This window comes from Octodon degus, unplaced genomic scaffold (assembly GCF_000260255.1).
Source record: "Octodon degus isolate 3935 unplaced genomic scaffold, OctDeg1.0 scaffold00037, whole genome shotgun sequence".
Taxonomy (NCBI): domain Eukaryota; kingdom Metazoa; phylum Chordata; class Mammalia; order Rodentia; family Octodontidae; genus Octodon; species Octodon degus.
The window spans coordinates 2,313,401-2,334,957 of record NW_004524613.1 but is presented as its reverse complement, the minus strand read 5'-3'; the positions used below and the strand labels follow the sequence as shown (position 1 = coordinate 2,334,957).

General features: G+C 43.0%; 2 protein-coding genes across 2 annotated transcripts in view; one reads left to right on the top strand and one right to left on the bottom strand.

Moving 5' to 3' along the window:
• Positions 1–14,289, bottom strand: part of Tpx2 (TPX2, microtubule nucleation factor) — a 66,827-nt gene extending 52,538 nt beyond the window's left edge. Inside the window, exons 1-2 of the mRNA XM_023714951.1 lie at positions 14,228–14,289; positions 10,324–10,369 (exon numbers count right to left, since the gene is read on the bottom strand). The gene's annotated coding sequence lies outside the window, so the exon portion shown is untranslated. The remainder of the gene's footprint in view (positions 1–10,323; positions 10,370–14,227) is intronic.
• A 3,005-nt stretch (positions 14,290–17,294) lies between these two features.
• On the top strand, positions 17,295–18,927 carry LOC101575809 (tubulin alpha-1A chain). Its single transcript, XM_012514677.1, has one exon. It carries the CDS (start codon positions 17,474–17,476, stop codon positions 18,722–18,724), a length of 1,251 nt encoding a protein of 416 aa, XP_012370131.1. The 5' UTR covers positions 17,295–17,473; the 3' UTR covers positions 18,725–18,927.
• The last annotated feature ends 2,630 nt before the right edge of the window (positions 18,928–21,557 follow it).

Sequence of the window (21,557 nt, the reverse complement as noted above, 5' to 3'; positions counted from 1 at the left end):
CAAGTCTGAACTGCGCAGCGAGACCCTGTAGTTAAAATTTTTTTAAAAATGAAAACAGAAAATGTGGTATATATATACAGTATTGAGTAGTATTCAGCTATCTAAAAAAGAATGAGATCTTGTCACTTACAGAAAAATAGATGGATTGAGAGACTATCATCCTGAGCAAAATAAGCCAGATTCAACAAGACAAATAGCTCATGTTTTCTCTAATATATGAAATCTAAAAAAAGATGACAAGAAGGTAGAAGGGACCAGGCAATGGTCGTGTATGTCTATAATCCCAACATTTGGAAGGCTGAGGCAGGAGGACTGCCATGAGTTGGATGGCAGCCTAGGCTACATAATAAAATCTGTCTTAAAAAAAAAAAAGTAGAAAGGAGACTATTATTAGACAAGAGGAAGGAAATGAGTGGGGGAGGTAAAGATGGATAATAGGAAGGATAGATATAAGCAAAATATACTAATGCATTGGAACCACCCCAACAAATGTGAAACTAGGGAAATGGTAAGGTGAGATGATCGAAACATTTTGTGCAGGTAGCAATCTGCCAAAATGAAACCCATTAAATTGTATAATTTAAAAAGTAGGGGCTGAGGAGATGGCTCAGTGGAATAACCGCTTCCCTGGCAAGCGCAAGGGCCTGAGTTCAATCCCCAGTTCCACAAAAAAAATAAAAAATAAAAAATAAATAAATAAATAAAAAGTAAAGAAAATTCAGTGACATAAGTGCCTGCCTGGGAAGTGCCAGGTCTTGAGTTCGATCCCCAGTATCAAAATAAATAAACTATAATTTTTCACTGAACAAGATGGGTATGACAAAGCTTACCTATAATCCCCGCTACTCAGAAAGCTAAGGTATGAGGGTCATAAGTTTGAGGTCAACCTGGGCAACTTAGCAAGACCCTCTCTCAAAATACTAAAACGTCCTAGAGGGGGAGGAGGCCCTGGAAAATGTGGTAGAATGCTTCCCTAATGTGCATGAGGCATAGGTTCAATCCTTAGTATTGCAAATAATTTAAAACATTTTATTGAACATCATCAAAACAGTAGGAAGTACACTAAAATGGAAAGTACCTCCTTCCAAACTTGGAGTGGCCATGGGACAGTTCTGACCCACCAGCACTAAGAATTTGTTGGAAAATTTTTACTTTCCTGCTATAATTTCTTTTGTTGTTTTTAATTATTTGGTTGTTGCAGGGTCTCACTACACAGCTTGGACTCGTGGTAATCTTCCTGTTTTCAGCCTCCCCAACACTGGAATTACAGGCGTGTGCCACCACACCCAGACTCTGATCAGGCTCAGTGCCTCCCAGGGGGCAAGGCTGGCACAGCACGCAGTGTCAGGGATTGAACCACGGTCCCTGCACTTGCCTAAGCTTTTAGGGAAGAAGGCGCTTCAGTCCCTAAGCTATTTTGCCAGCCCTCCTGCTATAATTTCTGACAGTTCCCTACATTCTTCTTTTGCTTGAAAGCACATCCAAGGGCTAGAACTAGGGCAGCCATCTTAATACTGTCCTGGACGGCTAAGAGAACAGGTGCTGACCCTCACATCACTGAGCCACTCACCACCTACTTCCAGAGCTCTTTGGGGAAAAAACTCATACTTTTTTGTAACTAATACTATAAGCTACAAGAGTTACATTTCCGGGGCCGGGGAGATAGCTCAGATTAAGTGCTTGCCTGGCAAGCACAAGGGCCTGAGTTCAATCCCTGGTTCCGCAAAAAAAAAAAAGAGTTACATTTCCTGTCACCTGTAACCAAAAACAATTCACAAGTAACATAAAAGTCCACAATTCCAACAATCCAACAGTAAATTTATATGACAATGGCAAGTCACTCTACCTTCCTCTCTGCACACCTACTTTCCACAGACAAATGAGGTATCTCATGTGCTGGGCAACAGCTCACCCTAAGGTTTCACCAACCCTGCCACCTCCCCTACACATACTTTTCTTCTTCTTAACCACACTTCCACGCAAAAGATCCTCATAAAGGGATTTCTCAGTGGCTGACAGTAATTACAACTTTCTGGCTGGCAGACTTGAAATTTTCCTGTTCTTGTGAACAGACGGGCTGAAGACATGGGAAAATCTTGGGTTCCCATGATCTTAATGCCTAACTGAGGTCACTGGGAACACTTCCCAGGCAGGAATGGAATGAAGACAACTAAAGCCAGGGGAGGATAGAAGCAGGAATGTAACATGCAGCAGCCCCGCTTAGCCCTCTGAACACCACGACTACACCAAAGCGTGCTGCTGGAAAGTGTTCACACTGAACCACTTGCATCCTTTTTCTTTCTTTTTTTTTTTTAATTATGAAGCTCTACTGCTAATCTCTATGAAGGACAATCTGCAGAGAGCAGAAATTTATGCTACAGATATTTACTTAAGCATGTGTAAGTATAAGAAAGTAGAAGCAGGGCTCAGTATTACATGCCCTCAGAGGCTGAGGCAGGAGGACTGCAAGTTTGAGGCCAGGCCAGTCCAGGTTGTATAGGGAGTTCCAGGCCTGCCAGACTCTGGGCACACCTTCCCAGCCCTGATGGTGCAAACCTGCAATCCCAGCACTCAAGAGGTTGAAACAGGACTGCTAGGAGTTAGTTTGAGACCAGCCTGGGGGCTACAAAAGTGAACACAGGGCCAGCTTAAACCGCATAGTGAGATCCTGGCTCAAAAAAATGGAGGGACAATCGGCTTGGCCCCCTTTCTGTGCCTCCCAGACAGAACCTTTCTTTCCCCCAATAAACATTCTGCTCTAAAAAAAAAAAAAAAAAAGTAAAAATAACTATAAATCCAAGTCCCAACAGGGAATTAGCTGAATAAATTCTGACATCCTATATAATGAAATATTATTAGGTAACTTTAACAAGATTAAATTTCAAGAGCCAGCCACAGGTACAGTGGTGCATGCTTATAATCCCAGCACTTCTGAGTAATATCTCTGAGAGTTTGAGGTCATCCTGGGCTACATAAGCAAGTTCAAGTCCACCCTGAACTACATAGCAAAACCCTATCTCTCCCCCAAAAAATATCTAAGAACTGTTAAGCAAGAGGAACAAAATGCAGAAGCTTGGGCTCCCATTTTAAAAAGAGGGAAAAATCAATATACTCAGAAATACATAGGCTATTGAAAAAGACACAAGGGTTAATAGTATAGTTGGCTCTGTGAAGGGAGCCGTGGGAAGATAAGAATTAGGCAAATGCTTTAAACTGTATAAACTTTTTTTCTTACTTTTTTTTTTTTTTTCCTGGTGGTCCTAGAGAATGAACCCAAGGCCTTCACAATGAGTTATACCCCTAGACTTTTTTTTAATTTGTATTTTATTTATTTATTCACTTTTATTTTGAGACAGGGACTTACCAAGTCCAAGCTGGGCACAAATTCCAGCCCTCCTGCCTCAGCCTCCTAGAGTCCTAGGATTACAAGTATGTGCCCTTATGTCCAGAAATCACTATATAAACCTTCACATTCTTTCAATGTTTCATTATTACATGAATGCATACCTATTCAGCTTTTCAAAAATTAAGCATTAATTACTTCCATCTAAAATTATGTTTGCAAGGACTGGGGAGATAGCTCAGTAGAATAAGTGCTTCCCTGGCAAGCACAAGGGCCTGAGTTCAATTCCCGGTTCCACAAAAAAATAAATAAAATAATATAACGCCTGCAGTCCTGATTATGTTGAACATTCTGGAATTACTAAATACTCTTGACAATCCAATATTTTCAAGTCTCTTACTTGGGAGAAATAATGCTTCCCATTTACATGGTTTGTGTATTGGCTATTAAATTTACATATTCTAATATTGCAAAATAAGAATGATTCATAAGTACTAACTTAATAACAGGATATATAAAATTGAAAAAGATTAAAAATGATAATAGCTACCAATTACTGAGTACTAATGCCACACACTATTGGCAGTGTTTTACGTGTACCAACTCATAAGTCCTCCATACAATAATAAAAAGTAAGTACCATGATTATCTTCACTTTACAGATGAGAAAACCAAGACCTAGAAATTATTCACTTGTTTATAGTCACACAGCTAAAAAGTGGCACAATTGATTAATCAGGGTTTGAACCTGCATGGAAACTGAAGCATCTGTTCTTAGCCACTGCCTATCATATTTATATTTACTATTTTACTACTTGTGGTACTAAATCCCAGTACTCTGGGCAGCTAAGGCAGAAGGGTTGCAAAGTCAAGCCCAGCCTAGGCAACTTAGTGAGACTTTGTTTCCAAATCAAATATATTTTTAAAGTTAAAGGTGTAGTAGCTCAATAGTATAGTACATGCACAAAGTCCTGAGTTCAAACCACAATACCATAACAAAAATAAATACATAAGTAACAAATGTCATGGTATAAGAGACAGAACTAGGCTGGTGAGATGGCTCCGTAGTCTAAAGCACCTACTTAGAACAAGCTAAGCTAAGCAAAGCACAGGGACCGCAGTTCAATCCCCCAGCACCACATGCCAGCCAGCCCCGCGCCCTGGTGGGCTGAGCTGGCCACACATACACTAAATAAATAAATAAATAAATAAACAAATAAAGCTGGATAATTTAAAAAAAAAAGAGAGAGAGAGAGAGAGACAGAACCCCCACCCCACCAAAAAAAAAAGAAAGAAAGAAAGAAAAAGGACCAGGGAGATGGCTCAATGGAAGAAGCGCTTTCCTGGCAAGTGCAAGGACCTGTGTTCAATCCCGGGTTCCGCAAAAAAAAAAAAAAAAAAAAAATTATAGATAACAACTTACAAATACTGTCTGGTACACACAGGCCAAGCACCTTACAAGGTACTTCACATAAATCATCTCATTTAAGTTAAAATATAGAAGATAGATATCATCAGCAACATGTTACAAAGAAAGGTTCTGGCTCAGAGAAATTAAGCCACTCCAAGATCACCAACTAGAAGGGGGAAGAAGTGTCTGATGTACAAGGCTTTTCTATAAACACTCCTTCAAAAAGCAAGTAGGTAAGCCAGGTGTTTGACACACACCTGTAATTTCATACTTGGGAGGCTGGGGCAGGAATACAGCCATGAGTTGGGAAAAAAACAAAATAGAAAATAAAATTACAAAGCTTCTTTTGAGCTATCCTTCAGTCTCATATGACCAATTCAGGGCAAGCTTCAAAATCCAAAGTCCATAAGGTCTGGTAGGAAATGAAGTAGACTAGGCTAAAGGCAACTGTTTAAACGAGAGAGCCCCAGGCATGGTGGGAACTGGATGCCTTCCTGCACCCCTTAATCAAGATTGAATTTCTGTCAACAGGTCTAACTGGAAAAAAGAAGGCACATGCGTCAACCACATTCCCCCAAACAAATCAAGCTGCCAAGCAAGAGAATCAGCTTCACGTTTCAAGATTATGTGAATCTGCCACAGCTGCGACTCTTATAAAACTAGAAATATTCTGAGTGAAGAGCTAGATATCAATGAACAATAATTCTACAATAGACCTATCCCATAGGCTATCAACGAGGGAAGCTCTTTTTAAAACAGCTTATCAAATGCCATCTATCAAACAGTATAACCCATTTCTTGCTTCCAAAAGTAAAGACTAGAAGTATACAGACATGGCCTTTACATAAGTATAAAATCTCCTCCCTTAAAAAACTTAACAGTTGAGCCAGGGAGATGGCTCAGCGGAATAAGCACTTCCGTGGCACACACAAGGGATGAGTTCAATCTCTGGTTCTGCAAAAAAAAGAAAAGAAAAGAAACTAACAGTTGAATGGGAAACACAGAAACAGATTACGGGGTGATCTATGCTGTAATAGGGCATGAACAGAGGGCAACTGGGGAGTGCAGAGGACAGGGCGCAGGAGAGTCAACAAAGGCTTGCAAAAGGGCAGGGACAAGCCTGCGGAGTTCTACATATTAAAAATGAATGTTAGGGCCAGGGATGTAGCTCAGCGGTACGGGTCTGCCTGGCAAGTGCAAGGAAGGTCCCAGCACCAAAAAAAAAAAAAAAAAAGAAAACCCACACACACACAAATGACTGTTGCCATTTTCTGAAGGAAGAAATAAATGAAAAAGGGAAATGAATGGGGATCGATGCAGAAGAAGCTATGTAACACGTTTCCACATTCATCTGAAATTAACCTCCCATTGCCTCCCGTCTCTCTTCACTCTCAAACCAAAAATAAACTAGCTTTGACAAGCTCTATAAATCAAAAGATGCAGCTTCAGAGAGTGTGGGGGAAAGCTGCAAGAGGGTACATTCTAAGCCGGGCTGAAATGGTGAACTAGCAGACTCTATCAAAACAAAGACTGGGGCCAGGGATGTAGCTCAGTGGCACAGCACCTGCCTGGCAAGTGGGAGGCCCTGAGTTCAATTCTGGTACAAAAAGAAAAAACCCAAAGACGGGCATAACAGATGCCCTCAAGCACCTCAGTATCTGGCTTGTGCTAAGGGCCTTACCTATTTCTAGCAGAGGGAAAAGCAGAAGTTAAGAACTCATAGTGAGGGGCCGGGGAGATGGTTCAGTGGAATAAGCGCTTCCCTGGCAAGGGTTAAGGGCATGAGTTCAATCCCTGGTTCCGCCAAAAAAAAAAAAAAAAGAACTCGTAGTGCAACAGAATAATAGGTTAAATTAAGACTTCATTAGAAGTACAGACCCATCCAGGCGGTGCCATTCATTTCCCCAAGAACACCCTCTCCTACTTTCCAGGGGATAAGCAATTTTATTAAATCACAAGTAAAATAAGTTATTTTCATTTCACACCTACATTTTCTCCTTGTACATAAGGGGTTAACAAGAGTCGTTAAGTGGCACCTTAATCCAGCATGCAATCTTAACTGTTAATCAAAGTCACAAACTAAGTCTGAAGAAAGTTTAATGGGCTTTGTGTTTCCACATTTATGTTTGTTAATTTCTATGCTGAAACTGGATCTGTTTACAGAAACAGATCTATGAAGCTTCCAAAATTGGGTCAATTCAAAATCCAATGACAATCCCTCACTGTCCAACACTCAGAAGTCAGCACAGGACACATGGACACTTGTTCTAATTCATCACTGTCCAGAAATCTCAGGCAAATATATCTTTCTATCATTTCTCTTTCAAACTTTTGAGCCTATTACCACCTTTTTTAAGAATCACCAATTTGGGGGTAAAAGACATAGCTTAGCAGCTCAAGTGCCGGCTTGGCAAGCAAAAGGTCCTGAGTTTGATTCCTGATTAAAAAAAAAAAAAAAAAAAATCACAAATTCAGTACCAAACTATATAAAAAGGAAAAACAAATTCAGTACTGCATTAATTTACACATAAATTTTAAAAAAATTAAACCACCCCTCTAAGCACCTAACAGGACCCACATGGAAATCAATGATGCTGTTTACATTTAGCCAGATAATGACCCAGATCTTTATAGACCACTGAAAGAAAATGTCTGCAGTATCCCAAAGTATATTACTATTCCAATAATAAGAAGCTGAAGGTGTTGTAAGTGTGGACAGCGGGGCTTCAGGAGAGCAACAACTTAGTCAAGTGGCAATCACTTAGTCTTATAAAGATTTATACTCTTCGAAAAGTATCTGGCTTGGGAAATATGCACACATGCAACACACACAGTTCAAAGAGCCTAATAACATTTTTACCATGTGGTGCAACACAGAGGGAAGTAAGCAGTTATAAAATTGGGGGAAGAGTTTTGGTAGGGGGATAACAGGAATCAAATTCAGGGCCTTGCACTTGCCAGGCAGGCACTGCACCACTGGGCTACCTCCCCAGCCCAGGAAAATTTTTAAATAAATAAATATGAAAATATTATATATTACATATTATATATATTTTTTTATTATTTATTTATTTATATATTTTTTTGGTGGCTACCAGAAATAAAACTCGGGACCTTGTGCTTGCCAATCTATACCCTCAAGCCCAATTATTATTATTTTTTTTTTAATGAATTTAGGACAGGATCTACAGGGTAAATAGGATCTCATTATGTAGATCGGACTCAGTGATTCTCCGGTTTTCAGCCTCCCAAGCACTGGGATTACATTCTTGCACCACCACACCCGGTCTCAATCACCATCTCAGCATGCCTCAGGGGCAAGGCCAGCACAGCACACAAGGGACTGAACCCCCACCACTGTGCGCTTTAGTCCACTGAGCTGGCTGTTGGGCCCTCAAGCCCAATTATTTTTAAGGCACATTTTGCTATCTAGTTTAGGCTAGACTTGAACTCATCTTGTAGCCCAGTCTGGCACCAAACTAACAGCAGGCTGCCTCAGCCTCCTAGCAGCTGGGATTACAGGCATGCACCACCATACCTGGTTTAATCATAAATATTAAAAATTATTTTGCCTTTTTTTTAAGACTACCTATTAGTACCTATTTGAAAACATACTGATTTAGTAAGTATGTAAATCAGCATGATCTTGCCATAAAGCAATTTGCTGTTATGTATTAAGTCTTAAAAATAGCACTCTTGGGGCTGGTGAGATGGCTCAGTGGTCTAAAGCACCTACTTAGAACAAGCTTAGCAAAGCACAGGGACCACAGTTCAATCCCCCAGCACCACATGCCAGCCAGCCCCGCCCCCTGGTGGGCTGAGCTGGCCACACACACAAATAAATAAAAAATTAAAAAAAAAAAAAAAATAGCACTCTTGGGGGCTGGTGAGATGGCTCAGTGGTCTAAAGCACCTACTTAGAACAAGCTTAGCAAAGCACAGGGACCGCGGTTCAATCCCCCAGCACCACATGCCAGCCAGCCCCGCCCGCTGAGCTGCCCCCCCACAAATAAATAAATAAATAATAAAAAATAGCACTTTTAGCCAGCCATGGGAGCAGTGTCTATAATCCCAAAACTGTGGAAGGCTGGGGCAGGAGCACTGCAAGTTCTAGCCCAGCCTGGACGACTTAGCAACTTAGGGAAACCCTGTCTGAAAATAAAAAAGACAGCTAGGGATATAGTTCAGTGGAAAGGCCCTGCATTCAATCCTGAGTTACAAAAAATATTTTTTGATTAGCAACTTCACAGGGTAAATTACTATAGATGAACTATATGTCTTATTATATGGAATATCATATAGTCTTTAAATTATGCTATAGAAAAATTTAATGATATGCATAAATATAATTAAGTAAATTATAAAGTAATAAATGCTTTCAGTGTATGATTTTTTTTGTATGATTTTTTTCTGAGACAGGGTCTTACCATGTATATAGCTCAGGCTGACCTTGAACTAAGGGGGATCCTCCTGTCTCAGCCTCCCAAATGCTTAAGATTACACATATGCACCACAATGCTCAAGCAGTGTAGTTTTGGGGGTTTTTTTGTTGTTGGTGGTGGAACCGGGGATTGAACTCAGATCCTTGAGCTCGTCAGGCAAGCGGTTATTCTACTGAGCCATCTACCCGGCCCAAACAGTGTAGTTTTAAAACAAAAGTACAGATAAAAAGGTAAAGAAGGGGCCGGGGAGATGGCTCAGTAGAGTAAGCGCTTGCCTGGCAAGCACAAAGGTGTGAGTTCAATCCCCACTTCCGCCAAAAATAAATACATAAATAAATAAATAAATAGGTAAAGAAATCTATCAAAATGGTAATAATAGTTTATCTAAGAAGTAGGATAGTGGGTGATTCTATTTTCTTTTTGTTTTCCATATTATATAAATCTCCTCCCAAAATACATGCTACCTTACAAAGAAAGTGTAAAATGTTTATTAGTGCATGTTTGTGGTACACACAACAATTACACTCATAATACACAATTCTTACATCTCCTTCTCCTCTATTTCTTGGTTCTAAAATTATTTAAATACAAGATTGACATATTAATGTCCTGGGCCGGGGAGATGGCTCAGTGGAATAAGCACTTTTCTGGCAAGCTCAAGGGCCTGAGTTCAATCCCCGGTTCCGCCACAAAAAAAAGACATATTAATGTCCCTTTAGTCCTTTTTGTCATCCAGTACTGCACTGGTGTTGAATCCAGGGCCTTTGAATTGAGCTACCCCCCCACTCCTCCCAGCTTTTTTTCCAGATAGGTCTAAACTGCAGGCTCAGCTCCAGCTTGTGATCCTTCTGCCTCAGCCGCCTAGAGAGGTGGGATTACAAGCATGGGCCACTAGATATTTTGGGGCTGGGGAGATGGCTCAGTGGAATAAGTGCTTCCCTGGCAAGCACAAGGGCCTGAGTTCAATCCCTGGTTCCGCAAAAAAAAAAAAAAAAAAAAAAAAAAAAAAAAACCATGGTCCTCCAACCCAACTCCTTTATTTCTTAATATAATTCGTTGTGGAATTCATAGCTTTACCTGTGGTTTAATGGTCAGTCTGCTTACCTATAGCTGCAATATATTCTCACCTCTTCTTAAATCTGGAAGTCTAGCAGATTCCTCTTTATTAGGAACCTGAAATAAAAAAGATAAATAAAATTCAAGTTCTTTTTTTTTTTTTTTTGGCGGAACCAGGGATTGAACTCAGGCCCTTGTGCTTGCCAGGGAAGCGCTTATTCCACTGAGCCATCTCGCCAGCCCCAAAGATCAAGTTCTTTGTAGTAAAAAAAAATAATATAGGGAAGTAGGAAGGGGCCATAAATAAAAGACCAAAGGATGCTTCTGAGAGTCAAATAGCAGAGTCCTCCCAACATGACAAACTTAACAGATCATTATTGCTCCAGTGTAGAAGTGTTCTTACACTGCAGAGATAGCTCAGTGGCACAAGCACCTGCCTGGCAGATGCAAGGTCCTGAGTTTGATTCCTGGTACAAAAAAAAAAAAGAGTTCTTAGACTTTTTAAGAGTACATTTACGGGGGGGGGGGGGCGCGGGTGTCAGTTAGCTCAGTTAGCTCAGTTGTTTAAAGCACCTGCTTGGGCAAACTCAGTGAGGCACAGGGGACAGCAGTTCGATCCCCAGCTCCACAAGGTGCACCAGACCTGTCCTTAAGGCAGCCTGAGCTAGCAAGAAAAAAAAAAAAAAAAAATCCTAGAGTACATTTACTATTGTATGCTTTCTTTGTGTTACACACTCTCACTTTAATCTTTACAAAGTCTGAGGGGGTGAGGATGTAGCTCAGCAGCATGAGCACCTGCATGGAAAGTCCAAGGTCCTGAGTTTGATTCCCAGTACTCTCCCCACTGCCCCCCCCAAAAAAATCTTTTTTTTTTTTTTTTTTTTTTTGGCAGAACCAGGGATTGAACTCAGGCCCTTGCGCTTGCCAGGGAAGTGCTTATTCCACTGAGCCATCTCCCCGTCCCCTAAAAACAATCTTTACAAATTCTGCAATTTAGGAACACTGAATAGTAGTATATAGTTCTATTCAAACGTAGAAGCTTACAGGTAGGCTGGCTTGCTTAAAATGTAAACACTTTTACTACTACTACTTTCATTTACTAAATTTTTTCAATTTCTGCTTCCTAGATACAATTTTATATCTCTCATTAATTTTTCTTTCTTTCTTTTTTGTTTTTGGCAAAACTGGGGTTTGAACTCAGGCGCCTTGCACTTATCAGGCAAGCACTTACTCTACTGAGCCATCTCCCCAGCCCCTTAATTTTTCATTTCTTCCCTTTTTACCAAGTTCTCCTACCCAAACATAGAACCCCTTCTAATTATCTACACTTTTCTCACAGAGTACCTTGCTTGGGCTGCTGAACTCAAATATACAGTTCTACTCACAAGATCCTTGGGCTACATAATTGCACTATAGTCAGTTCTTTAATCAACTTTCATCATGCATGACCAAGTAAACTTTGTCAAAAGACATTCAAATCCCACTTTTCTTCTACATCAAGATAGAGGGAGGCTAAGACAGAGACAGAAAGAAAGACCATGAAAAGGCTGACAGAAAGAAATACATAGGGAGGGGCTGGTGAGATGGCTCAGTGGTCTAAAGCACCTACTTGGAACAAGCTTGGCAAAGCACAAGGACCACGGTTCAATCCCCCAGCACCACATGCCAGCCAGCCCTGCCCCCCAGGTGGGCTGAGCTGGCCACACACACACACACACAAATAATAATAAATAAATAATTAAAAAAAAAAGAAACACATAGGGAATGTATAACTCTGAATTGCTACTGGAACCTAAAAAAGAAATAAAGAGCCTTCCCACATAATTCTCCTAGACAAGCATCATTGCAAATATAAAAAATTAATTTTATAAAGGCTAAAATACACATATGTAAGCTTAATCACTACCACATCTTATGTAAATAATTTGAAAATTTAGACAGCATAGTGCCACATGCCTGTAATCCCAGCATTTGGCAGGTGGACCACTGAGTTCAAGATCAGCTTGAACTACATAGCAAGACCCTGGCTCAAAAGAAAAAAACTTAAACAGTGCTTCGGAGGCTGAAAAACAGGAAGGATCACTATGAGTCTGATCCGTGTAGTGAGACCCCATAGGACCTGTACTAAATATATATAAATTAAAAAAAGAAAAAAGCTTAAAGAAATTTACTAACCTACTTGAATACAAGCCAAGTTTTCATACAGGTAATTTTGTAATGCCTTCTGTCTATACAATCATCTGATTTTAGTGGGTGATTCCCATGCCCAAAGACCAATTTAGTCTAACCAAATTGCTTCTCAGGAGCCACTCATCCACTTTAGGCCTCATGGATCGCCCTCACTTCTAAACTGCCAGAACACTTACAGAACCATGTGGAGCACTCCGATCCTGTTTTGTCTTGATTTGACTATCACTTGCATCAATATTTTTGTCCCCAAGCGTAACAAAGCCTTTGAACACACTATACATATGACTGTATGCCCAGCCAATCTGACACCAACCTGAACATACACGGTCAACTAATTAAACAAGGTACCTGGAAGCCGGGAGTTGACAAGGACAACTTAATACTAAACAGACACACCCAGACCAGCCAAGAGTACTCAAGTAGGATTTGGAGGGCTGCTGACAGGTGGTATAATATACTGATGTTCTTTTTCTTTAACAGTTCCATTTTTGACATCTGAGGAGAGCAATTCAAAGGATGTCAAGACAAAGTAAGACTCAAGGAAGCAAACTCAACAGGTGAACTTGACTTCAAGTAAAATTAGGAGGTTAAATTCCTCCTCTATGCTAAGCAGGAACAGTTTGGAGAAGTCCTGGCTACTTGTACTACTAAAAAATTTTATGTGATGAAAAAAAAAAATTTATCAACAAAATTGGGAGAGTGAGGCAAGATCACAAGTCGGAGGCCAGCCTGGGTAATTCAAGTGATTGGGTGAGAAATAAAATGAAAGGGGTGGGGGGGGGATGCTCGGTGCAAAGGCTCTGGGTTCAATTGGGGGGAGAACAGGGCAAAAGCCAGGTTTGGTAGCAAATTACTAGGGAGGCTAGTCTGGCCTACAGAGCAAGACTCTTGCCTCAAAAAACAAAGGGGCCAGGGATGTAATTCGGTGGTGGCAGGGCAGCGCCTGCCTGGAAAGCGCGAAGTGAGTTCAATTCCCACAACCCTTTCAACCCTCCCCCCACTCCAGAAAAAAAAACAACAAAGGATGATAGGAGAGCAAACCAATCATGCAGTATTACAAAAGTCAGTTTTCCTTCCTCCTCCAATGCATGAATGCTCTAAATAATTTACAAAGGCAATAACCGCTAGTGACTCGATACAAAGGGAGAAAGGTAAACAAACATGGGCAACATAAAAATGATTTTTAATTCCAAATAGAAGACAATTCCAAGTAGAATTAAAGTTTCTCTGTTATGTTCTCGTACCATCTAATGTGCCTTTCTGTCTTAACACAGAAGTTTTTAAATTCACTTGTTTGTGACCACGTCCGTTTTCTGCTACTAAACGCCACACTTGGGGGCAGGGCTACGATTTCACTCATTTCTAGAAATTTATCTAGTGTGGGCTTCCGTTCTCTTTTTTGCAACGTGGGGCTAAGAATAACACCTAATTCAATGGTTTGATGCGAAAATTCTGCGGGAACGCATATGCAGACCGCTTCGTCCAGTCATGTTAGCAGGGCATAACGATGGCCGTTCCTGGGACTTTCGGCCAACGGTCTCCGGCAAATCCTTCTTTTCCCCTATTTCTTGGACAGGCATCAAGGCAAAGTTCTGTCGCGGAGACAAGGGAGACCCGAAAACCCGCGCCACCCCTGCCCCGCCCAGGCGGCACCCCAGTCCAACAACGCCTAGAGGTGCCGGATGGCGCTGTGGATTGGAAGCCTACAAAAGGACGTCTGAAAATTAGTGAGGGGGACCCCCGAGCCCCAGATGCTCCTTCTTTTCTCCCCACGGGTCAACTTACCGCGCCTCAGCTCAGCTCTGACAACGAAATGCCTCCAGCCCGCCGGCAGTACTCATTCGGTACCGTTGAAAATTTGAACCCAGGCAGCCTAGTTGAATGCACCAATCAGAACGTCAGGAATGAAAGATTCCGGCCTCTTGATTGGGTCTAGACAACGCGGCGGCGCCAGAAGTCAGGAGTCGGAACAGCGAACAAGTAGCCCAGAGGCTTCTGGGAAATGTAGTCTTCTGGTGACCTCTTTGAGACAACTTTTGCGAGGACTTTACTACAAAACCCAGAGTGCACCTCTCCCACTTAGAAAAGGAGACCCCATTTGAAGAAGAAAGTCCATTTAGCATCCTTGCCTCCCCTAAGGCATTTGGAGAAGAAAACTTTTTTTTTTTTTTAAACCGGGGATTGAACTCAGGCCCTTGTGCTTGCTTGGGAAGCACTTATTCCACTGAGCCATCTCCCCGGCCCCAAGGGAACTTTTTCATTATGAATTTTTAAATTACCTTCGCTATGTTTGCATCTTGAATGTTTTTAGGAATTCACTTCATTTGATCCGGGAGTCTCCTGTCTACTACATAGACCCGGCCCCAGCGTCCCGGCATCGTGTAAGCTCTGATCCACCCTACAGCCTCCGCCTTGGTCCACACCGGGTGGGAGGCAGCTTGTACTGGTTGTCGCCTCCACGAAGGCTCAGAAAAGTTGGGTACATTTGCCTCAAATCACATATGCAAGGAGATGCTGGGGCTATAGCTGAGTGGTGCAGCGCCTGCCAGGCAAATGGGAAGTCCTGAGTTTGATTCCTGATACCAAAAAAAGAAAAAAGTAACATAAGTGAGAAGGTGGGGTTTGAATGAGGGGTGTTTTGTTTTGTTTTGTTTTGTTTTGTTTTGTTTTGTTTTTCAGACAGGGTCCCGCTTTGTAATTCAGGCTGGCCCTGAGCTCACTATGGCCTGAATTTGTGGCAATCCTCCTGCCTCAGGCTCCGGAGTGTTCTCATTACAGGCAGCATGGGCCACCATGCTTGGCTTTTTCAAATTAAAATTTCGAGGTAATTCTAGTGAAAATCCGAATACATTTTTATCATGAACTTGCCATGTTTATTTTAAAATAAATTTACATTAAAGAGGAAAAGAAAAGCACAAGATGTGTCCCCTGAATTTTTTTTTTTTTTTTTTTTTTATTTTAGAGAAGGGCCTACAGAGTGTTCAGCGTCTCACCACTAGATCAGACTCGTAGTAGTCTGCCAGTTTATAGCCTCCCAATTGCTGGGATTACAGGTGCCTGCCACTGTGATCAGTCTCAATGAACATCTCAGTGTGCCTCGGGAACAGGGCCGCCACTACAGGCCCTGGGATCAAACCCTGGCCCCTTCGCCTGGGCGCTTTAGTCTGCTGAACTATTTGGTCTGCCTCTTGTCCTCTGAATTTTGAAAAATGATAAAGGGTGTCTAAATGTGGTTGAAGGGCCGGCTAGTTAGCTCAGCAGACTAAACTCCTGCTTTGGCAAGCACAATGTCCGGGGTTCAGTTCCTGGTCCTGCATGCTGCGCCGGCCCCGCACCTGGGGCGCGCTGAGATGACGACCTCGTCTGCATATGGTGGTGCACACCTATAATCCCAGCACTGGGGAGACTGAAAACCGGAGGATCACTATGAGTCCAAGCTGTGTAGTGAGACCCTGTATCAAATGCATTTACAGATAGATAGATGATAGATAGATAGATAGATAGATAGATGTGGTTGAGAGTACCCAAGCCCTGAAGACCTTACATAATAAATACAACCTAAGTGGAAGGTAAACTACGTGAAAAAACCTTAATTTAGGAGCAGACTGCATAATCTTTTTATTTATGGGGAAAAAAGTAAAATTCCTAACAAAATAGTAAGAGAGTGGGGCCGGGGACATAGTCCAGCAGCACAGTGCCTGCCTGCCAAGGGCAAGGGCCTGAGTAGATTCCCTGTACAAAAAAAAAAAAAAAATCGCATGCGCGCGCACACACGCACACACACGGACAATAAGAGAATAACAATACTTAGTACACCGCATATTGTTATCTTTAAAATAGCTGTTCCGAGTATAAGCTACGGGCATTGCGATTTCTCTGATGCCAGCTATGCGAGCAGGGCTTCAGCCCACTGACTGCAGGCGAATCGTGCGCTAGCCGCAGGCTGCGTGCGTGCGTTCGCTTCAGCCTGCGGTTCCCAGATGCGGGCTGAGCAGGACGCAGGCCAAGGCGCTTAGGACCTGCTCCCACCAGGGAGGCGAGGCTGGCTTGCAGAGGACTAAGTCAGCGTGTGGTTTGGTCCGCAGCACCCTTGAAAAGTAGAACGTAGAATCACCCTTTCTGATCTAAGGCCTGTCTCTGTGAAGTATTGCTCTTTTGCTCAATTAAATTCTTAAATTTGTCTAAGTTGTTTGTTTGTTTGGGGGGGTTGTGGTTTTTTAGGTACTGGAGATTAAAGGAAGGGCTCTTTGTACGGGCCAATGATAGGTTCTGGCCCTAACACGAATTGCTGAATCATCATGGTGGCCATCTACTGTGGCTGAAACCCTTGAAACAAAAGCTCATCTTCCCCAAGGCCACCTCCCCACTTCTTCTCCAAGCTAGTCCAGGATACAGCTTCCTTTCACCCTTCTCGCCGCCTCAGGAAAGACCCCAGTCAGCTCCTCAGGTGTATCTAAACAGCCCCTTCAAACTCCACCCCGGCAAGAGGCCATCAAGGCCTCGGCCTCTCTTTGATCCCGAGAGAATTCCTTATTTTCCCCACATTCTCTCCATGTCCTCAAAGAAAATAAAGTCCCTTTCCCTTCTTCCTTCTGTCTGTTTCCCTGGTGCGCTGGGCGCCTGAAAAATACCTATCAATCTGCATCTCCTGGGCTGGAGAGATGGCTCAGTGGTCTAAGGCACCTACTTGGAACAAGCTTGGCAAAGCACAGGGACCATGGTTCAATCCCCCAGCACCACATGCCAGCCAGACCCGCCCCCTGGTGGGCTGAGCTGGCCACACACACACACACACACACACACACACACACACTAAATAAATGTTAAAAAAAAAAAAAATCTGGAGGCTCTAAGAGTCGCGCTGTAAGAAGCAGCAGCCGCTCCTCCGCCCGTCCCCGTCCGCTCGGTGATCGCGACGCAGCAGCCATGCGTGAGTGCATCTCCATCCACGTTGGCCAGGCCGGTGTCTAGATTGGCAACGCCTGCTGGGAGCTCTACTGCCTGGAGCACGGCATCCAGCCCGATGGCCAGATGCCCAGTGACAAGACCATTGGGGGCGGAGACGACTCCTTCAACACCTTCTTCAGCGAGACTGGTGCTGGCAAACATGTGCCTAGGGCAGTGTTTGTAGACCTGGAACCCACAGTCATCGATGAAGTGCACACTGGTACCTACCGCCAGCTCTTCCACCCTGAGCAGCTCATCACAGGCAAGGAAGATGCTGCCAACAACTATGCCCGTGGGCACTACACCATTGGCAAGGAGATCATTGACCTCGTCTTGGACCGAATTCGGAAATTGGCTGACCAGTGCACAGGTCTGCAGGGCTTCCTGGTTTTCCACAGCTTTGGCGGGGGCACTGGCTCTGGCTTCACCTCCCTGCTGATGGTACGTCTCTCCGTTGACTACGGCAAGAAGTCCAAGCTCGAATTCTCCATTTACCCAGCCCCCCAGGTCTCCACAGCTGTAGTAGAGCCCTACAACTCCATCCTCACCACCCACACCACCCTGGAGCACTCTGATTGTGCCTTCATGGTAGACAATGAGGCCATCTATGACATCTGTCGTAGAAACCTTGATATTGAGCGCCCCACCTACACTAACCTGAATAGGTTGATAGGTCAAATTGTGTCTTCCATCACTGCTTCCCTCAGATTTGATGGAGCCCTGAATGTGGATCTGACAGAATTCCAGACCAACCTGGTGCCCTATCCCCGTATCCACTTCCCTCTGGCCACATATGCCCCCGTCATCTCTGCTGAGAAAGCCTACCATGAACTGCTTTCTGTAGCAGAGATCACCAATGCCTGCTTTGAGCCAGCCAACCAGATGGTGAAATGTGACCCTCGCCATGGTAAATACATGGCTTGCTGCCTGTTGTACCGTGGTGATGTGGTCCCCAAAGATGTCAATGCTGCCATTGCCACCATCAAAACCAAGCGTACCATCCAGTTTGTGGACTGGTGTCCCACTGGCTTCAAGGTGGGCATTAATTACCAGCCTCCCACTGTGGTGCCTGGTGGAGACCTGGCTAAGGTACAGCGGGCTGTGTGCATGCTGAGCAACACCACAGCTATCGCTGAGGCCTGGGCTCGCCTGGACCACAAGTTTGATCTGATGTACGCCAAGCGTGCCTTTGTTCACTGGTACGTGGGTGAGGGGATGGAGGAAGGGGAGTTTTCTGAGGCCCGGGAGGACATGGCTGCCCTCGAGAAGGATTATGAGGAGGTTGGTGTGGATTCTGTGGAAGGAGAAGGTGAGGAGGAAGGAGAGGAATATTAAGAATGTCACAAAGGTGCTGCTTTTACAGGGAAGCTTATTTTGTCTTAAAACACTGAAAAGTGGTCTGATCAGTTAATTCATATGTAGCAGTGTATACTCTCATTCAATTACTGACCTATGCTTTAAAACATGAATGCTTTGTCACAGACCCAAATTGTCCATTCTCTGATGAGTTTTGAATAAAAAGTGTTCCCTGCCTAAAAAAAAAAAAAAAAAAAATCTGCATCTCCAGCTCTTTTAAAAATGTTTAATTTTATGGAGCTGGGGAGATGACTCAGTGGAATAAGCGCTTCCCTGGCAAATGCAAGGGCCTGAGTTCAATCCCTGGTTCCACCAAAAAATAAATAAATACAAATGTTTAATCTTGAGACTATCATATGTCTTCACCATAGCCCACCCTATGCTGCACGGTATATAGTTTTAATCTTTTTTTTTTCTTTTTTCTACTTTTACTTGGCCCAAACTCACTTTTAGAGCTTGGTTGTTCCTATATTCATTCATTTATTTATTCATTTTGTTTTTTTGAGACAAGATCTTATTATGTAGTCCAGGCTGGCTTTGAGCTCACTATGTAGCCCAGGTTGGCCTCGAACTCATGGTGATCCTCCTGTCTCAGTCTCGCAAGTGCTGCTGGTAATATAGTATCTCCAAATTATATGGGGTGGGGATTATACAAAGGGAAAAAATGTAACTCCCACCTGCTAGATTTCTTTTTTTTTTTTTTAATTTTCTCTTTTTATTTTTTATTATTTATTTATTCATTTATTTTGTGTGTGTGGCCAGCTCAGCCCACCAGGGGGTGGGGCTGGCTGGCATGTGGTGCTGGGGGATTGAACCGCGGTCGCTGTGCTTTGCTTAACTTAGTTTGTTCTAAGTAGGTGCTTTAGACCACTGAGCCATCTCACCAGCCCCTAGATTTCTGATATGCCAAGTTTGTGTTCCCTAAAGTCAAAGAATGAACCCTAAGCAACGACAGAGGTTAAGAGTAGAAAAATTTAGTGGGGAAAAGAAATGGGAAATTGGAATGGGGACTAGGAATACAGCAGTTCCTGAGAGACAGGAAGAGTCCTCAGTGGCTTGCCAGTTGGCCCGCCTCTTTTCAAAAGAAGTTTTGTAAAGTCACAAGGTGGGTACAACATGGGTCCAAACTATGATCAACCAATAAGATTACAAGTATAGTTGCTTAAGTAATATTGATCTAATAAGGAAACAGGTCACTTAGCAATTTTACACAGATGACATCATTAACCTTAACCGATAATCTGTGGTGGGATAGGATGGCCCACCCCTAGTGAGATAATGGTTCATTTAAACAAGAAATTTCAGGCCGGGGAGATGGCTCAGTAGGATAAGCGCTTTACTGGCAAAGGCAAGGATCTGAATTCAATCCCTGGTTCCACAAAAAAAAAAAAAAAAAAAAAAAAAAAAATTCAAAAGGGTGCTATAAATAATCTCAAACTTCCATTTATCCCTTAAGGAAGTATGTAAATCTGGCCATTGTGACTTAATCTTCTGCAGAGGTGCCTCCTGCCAAAGAGTTGTTGGCTTTTGGTTCTTTTATTTTTTTGTTTGTTTTTTGGGGGTTCTTTTGTTTTGTTTTGGATTTTTTGGTTTTTTTGGGAGGGGGTTGGTTACTTTTGTTCATTTGTTTGTCTTTTTTTTTTTTTGGGGGGTGTGTGTGTGTGTGTGTGTGTGTGTGTGTATTTTAGGGGGGGGGGACCAGGGATTGAACTCAGGCCCTTGCGCTTGCCAGGGAAGCACTTATTCCACTGAGCCATCTCTCCAGCCTGTTTGTCTTTTTGAGACTGGGTCTCTAGTTCAGGCTGTCCTTGAGCTCACTTTGTATGTAGCCTAGGCAGGTCTCAAACTCAGGGATCTCCCTGCCTCAGCCTCCTGTTTGCTGGAATTACAGGAGTACACCACCACACCTAGTTCAGCTAGAGTTTTGATTTTTGTTTTTTACCTCCCAGCCAGAGTTTTTGATGTGTTCTCATCTTCTGCACTGTCTCCCTCGGGGGCCTAGCCCCGTCTCAATGCTCTAGACTCTGCTGATAGCATTTCTACCTAATTTAGCTGTCTCTGTTACTGGGATTACAGGTGCGTACCTCCATAGCCAGTTCCTACCTTTAGTAAACGTGAAACTACTACCATTGAAAAAGTTTCATTTTGAGATAGGGTCTCACTAAATTGCTACACTGCCCAGGCTGAGCTCCGACTTGCAATCTTCCTGCCTTATCTTCCCAGAGTGCTGGGGTTAGGTTTTTCAGGCGGCTTGACAGAGAAGCAGAAGTAAAAGAAGAGGATCAGAAAAGCCTTTATTGTTATTGAGCAGGACACAGAGAGGATTGATGACAGAGAGATGGGGGGGATGGTGGAGGAGGTGGAAGTGGTCATGGGGAAGACAAGTTGTTTTAGGGATTCAGCCATGTTGAATCAGGGCCATGAGAATTTAGCAGTTTATACTCGGCCAGAACCTATCACTAGGGATACAGTTTAGTGCATCCTGGGTTTAATCCCAAAATCAAAAACACTTCTAAGCTATAGTATAACTGTAGAATTTAAAGAAGAAAACAAGGGGGTGGCGTGATAGCTCAGTGGCATAAGCACCTGCCCGGCAATCTCAGGTCCTGAGTTTTTTTTTTTTTTTTTTTTTTTTTTAATTTTTTTTTTTAACATTTATTTAGTGTGTGTGTGTGTGTGTGTGTGTGTGTGTGTGTGTGTGTGGCCAGCTCAGCCCACCAGGGGGCGTGGCTGGCTGGCATGTGGTGCTAGGGGATTGAACCGCAGTCCCTGTGCTTTAGACAAGCTTGTTCCAAGTAGGTGCTTTAGACCA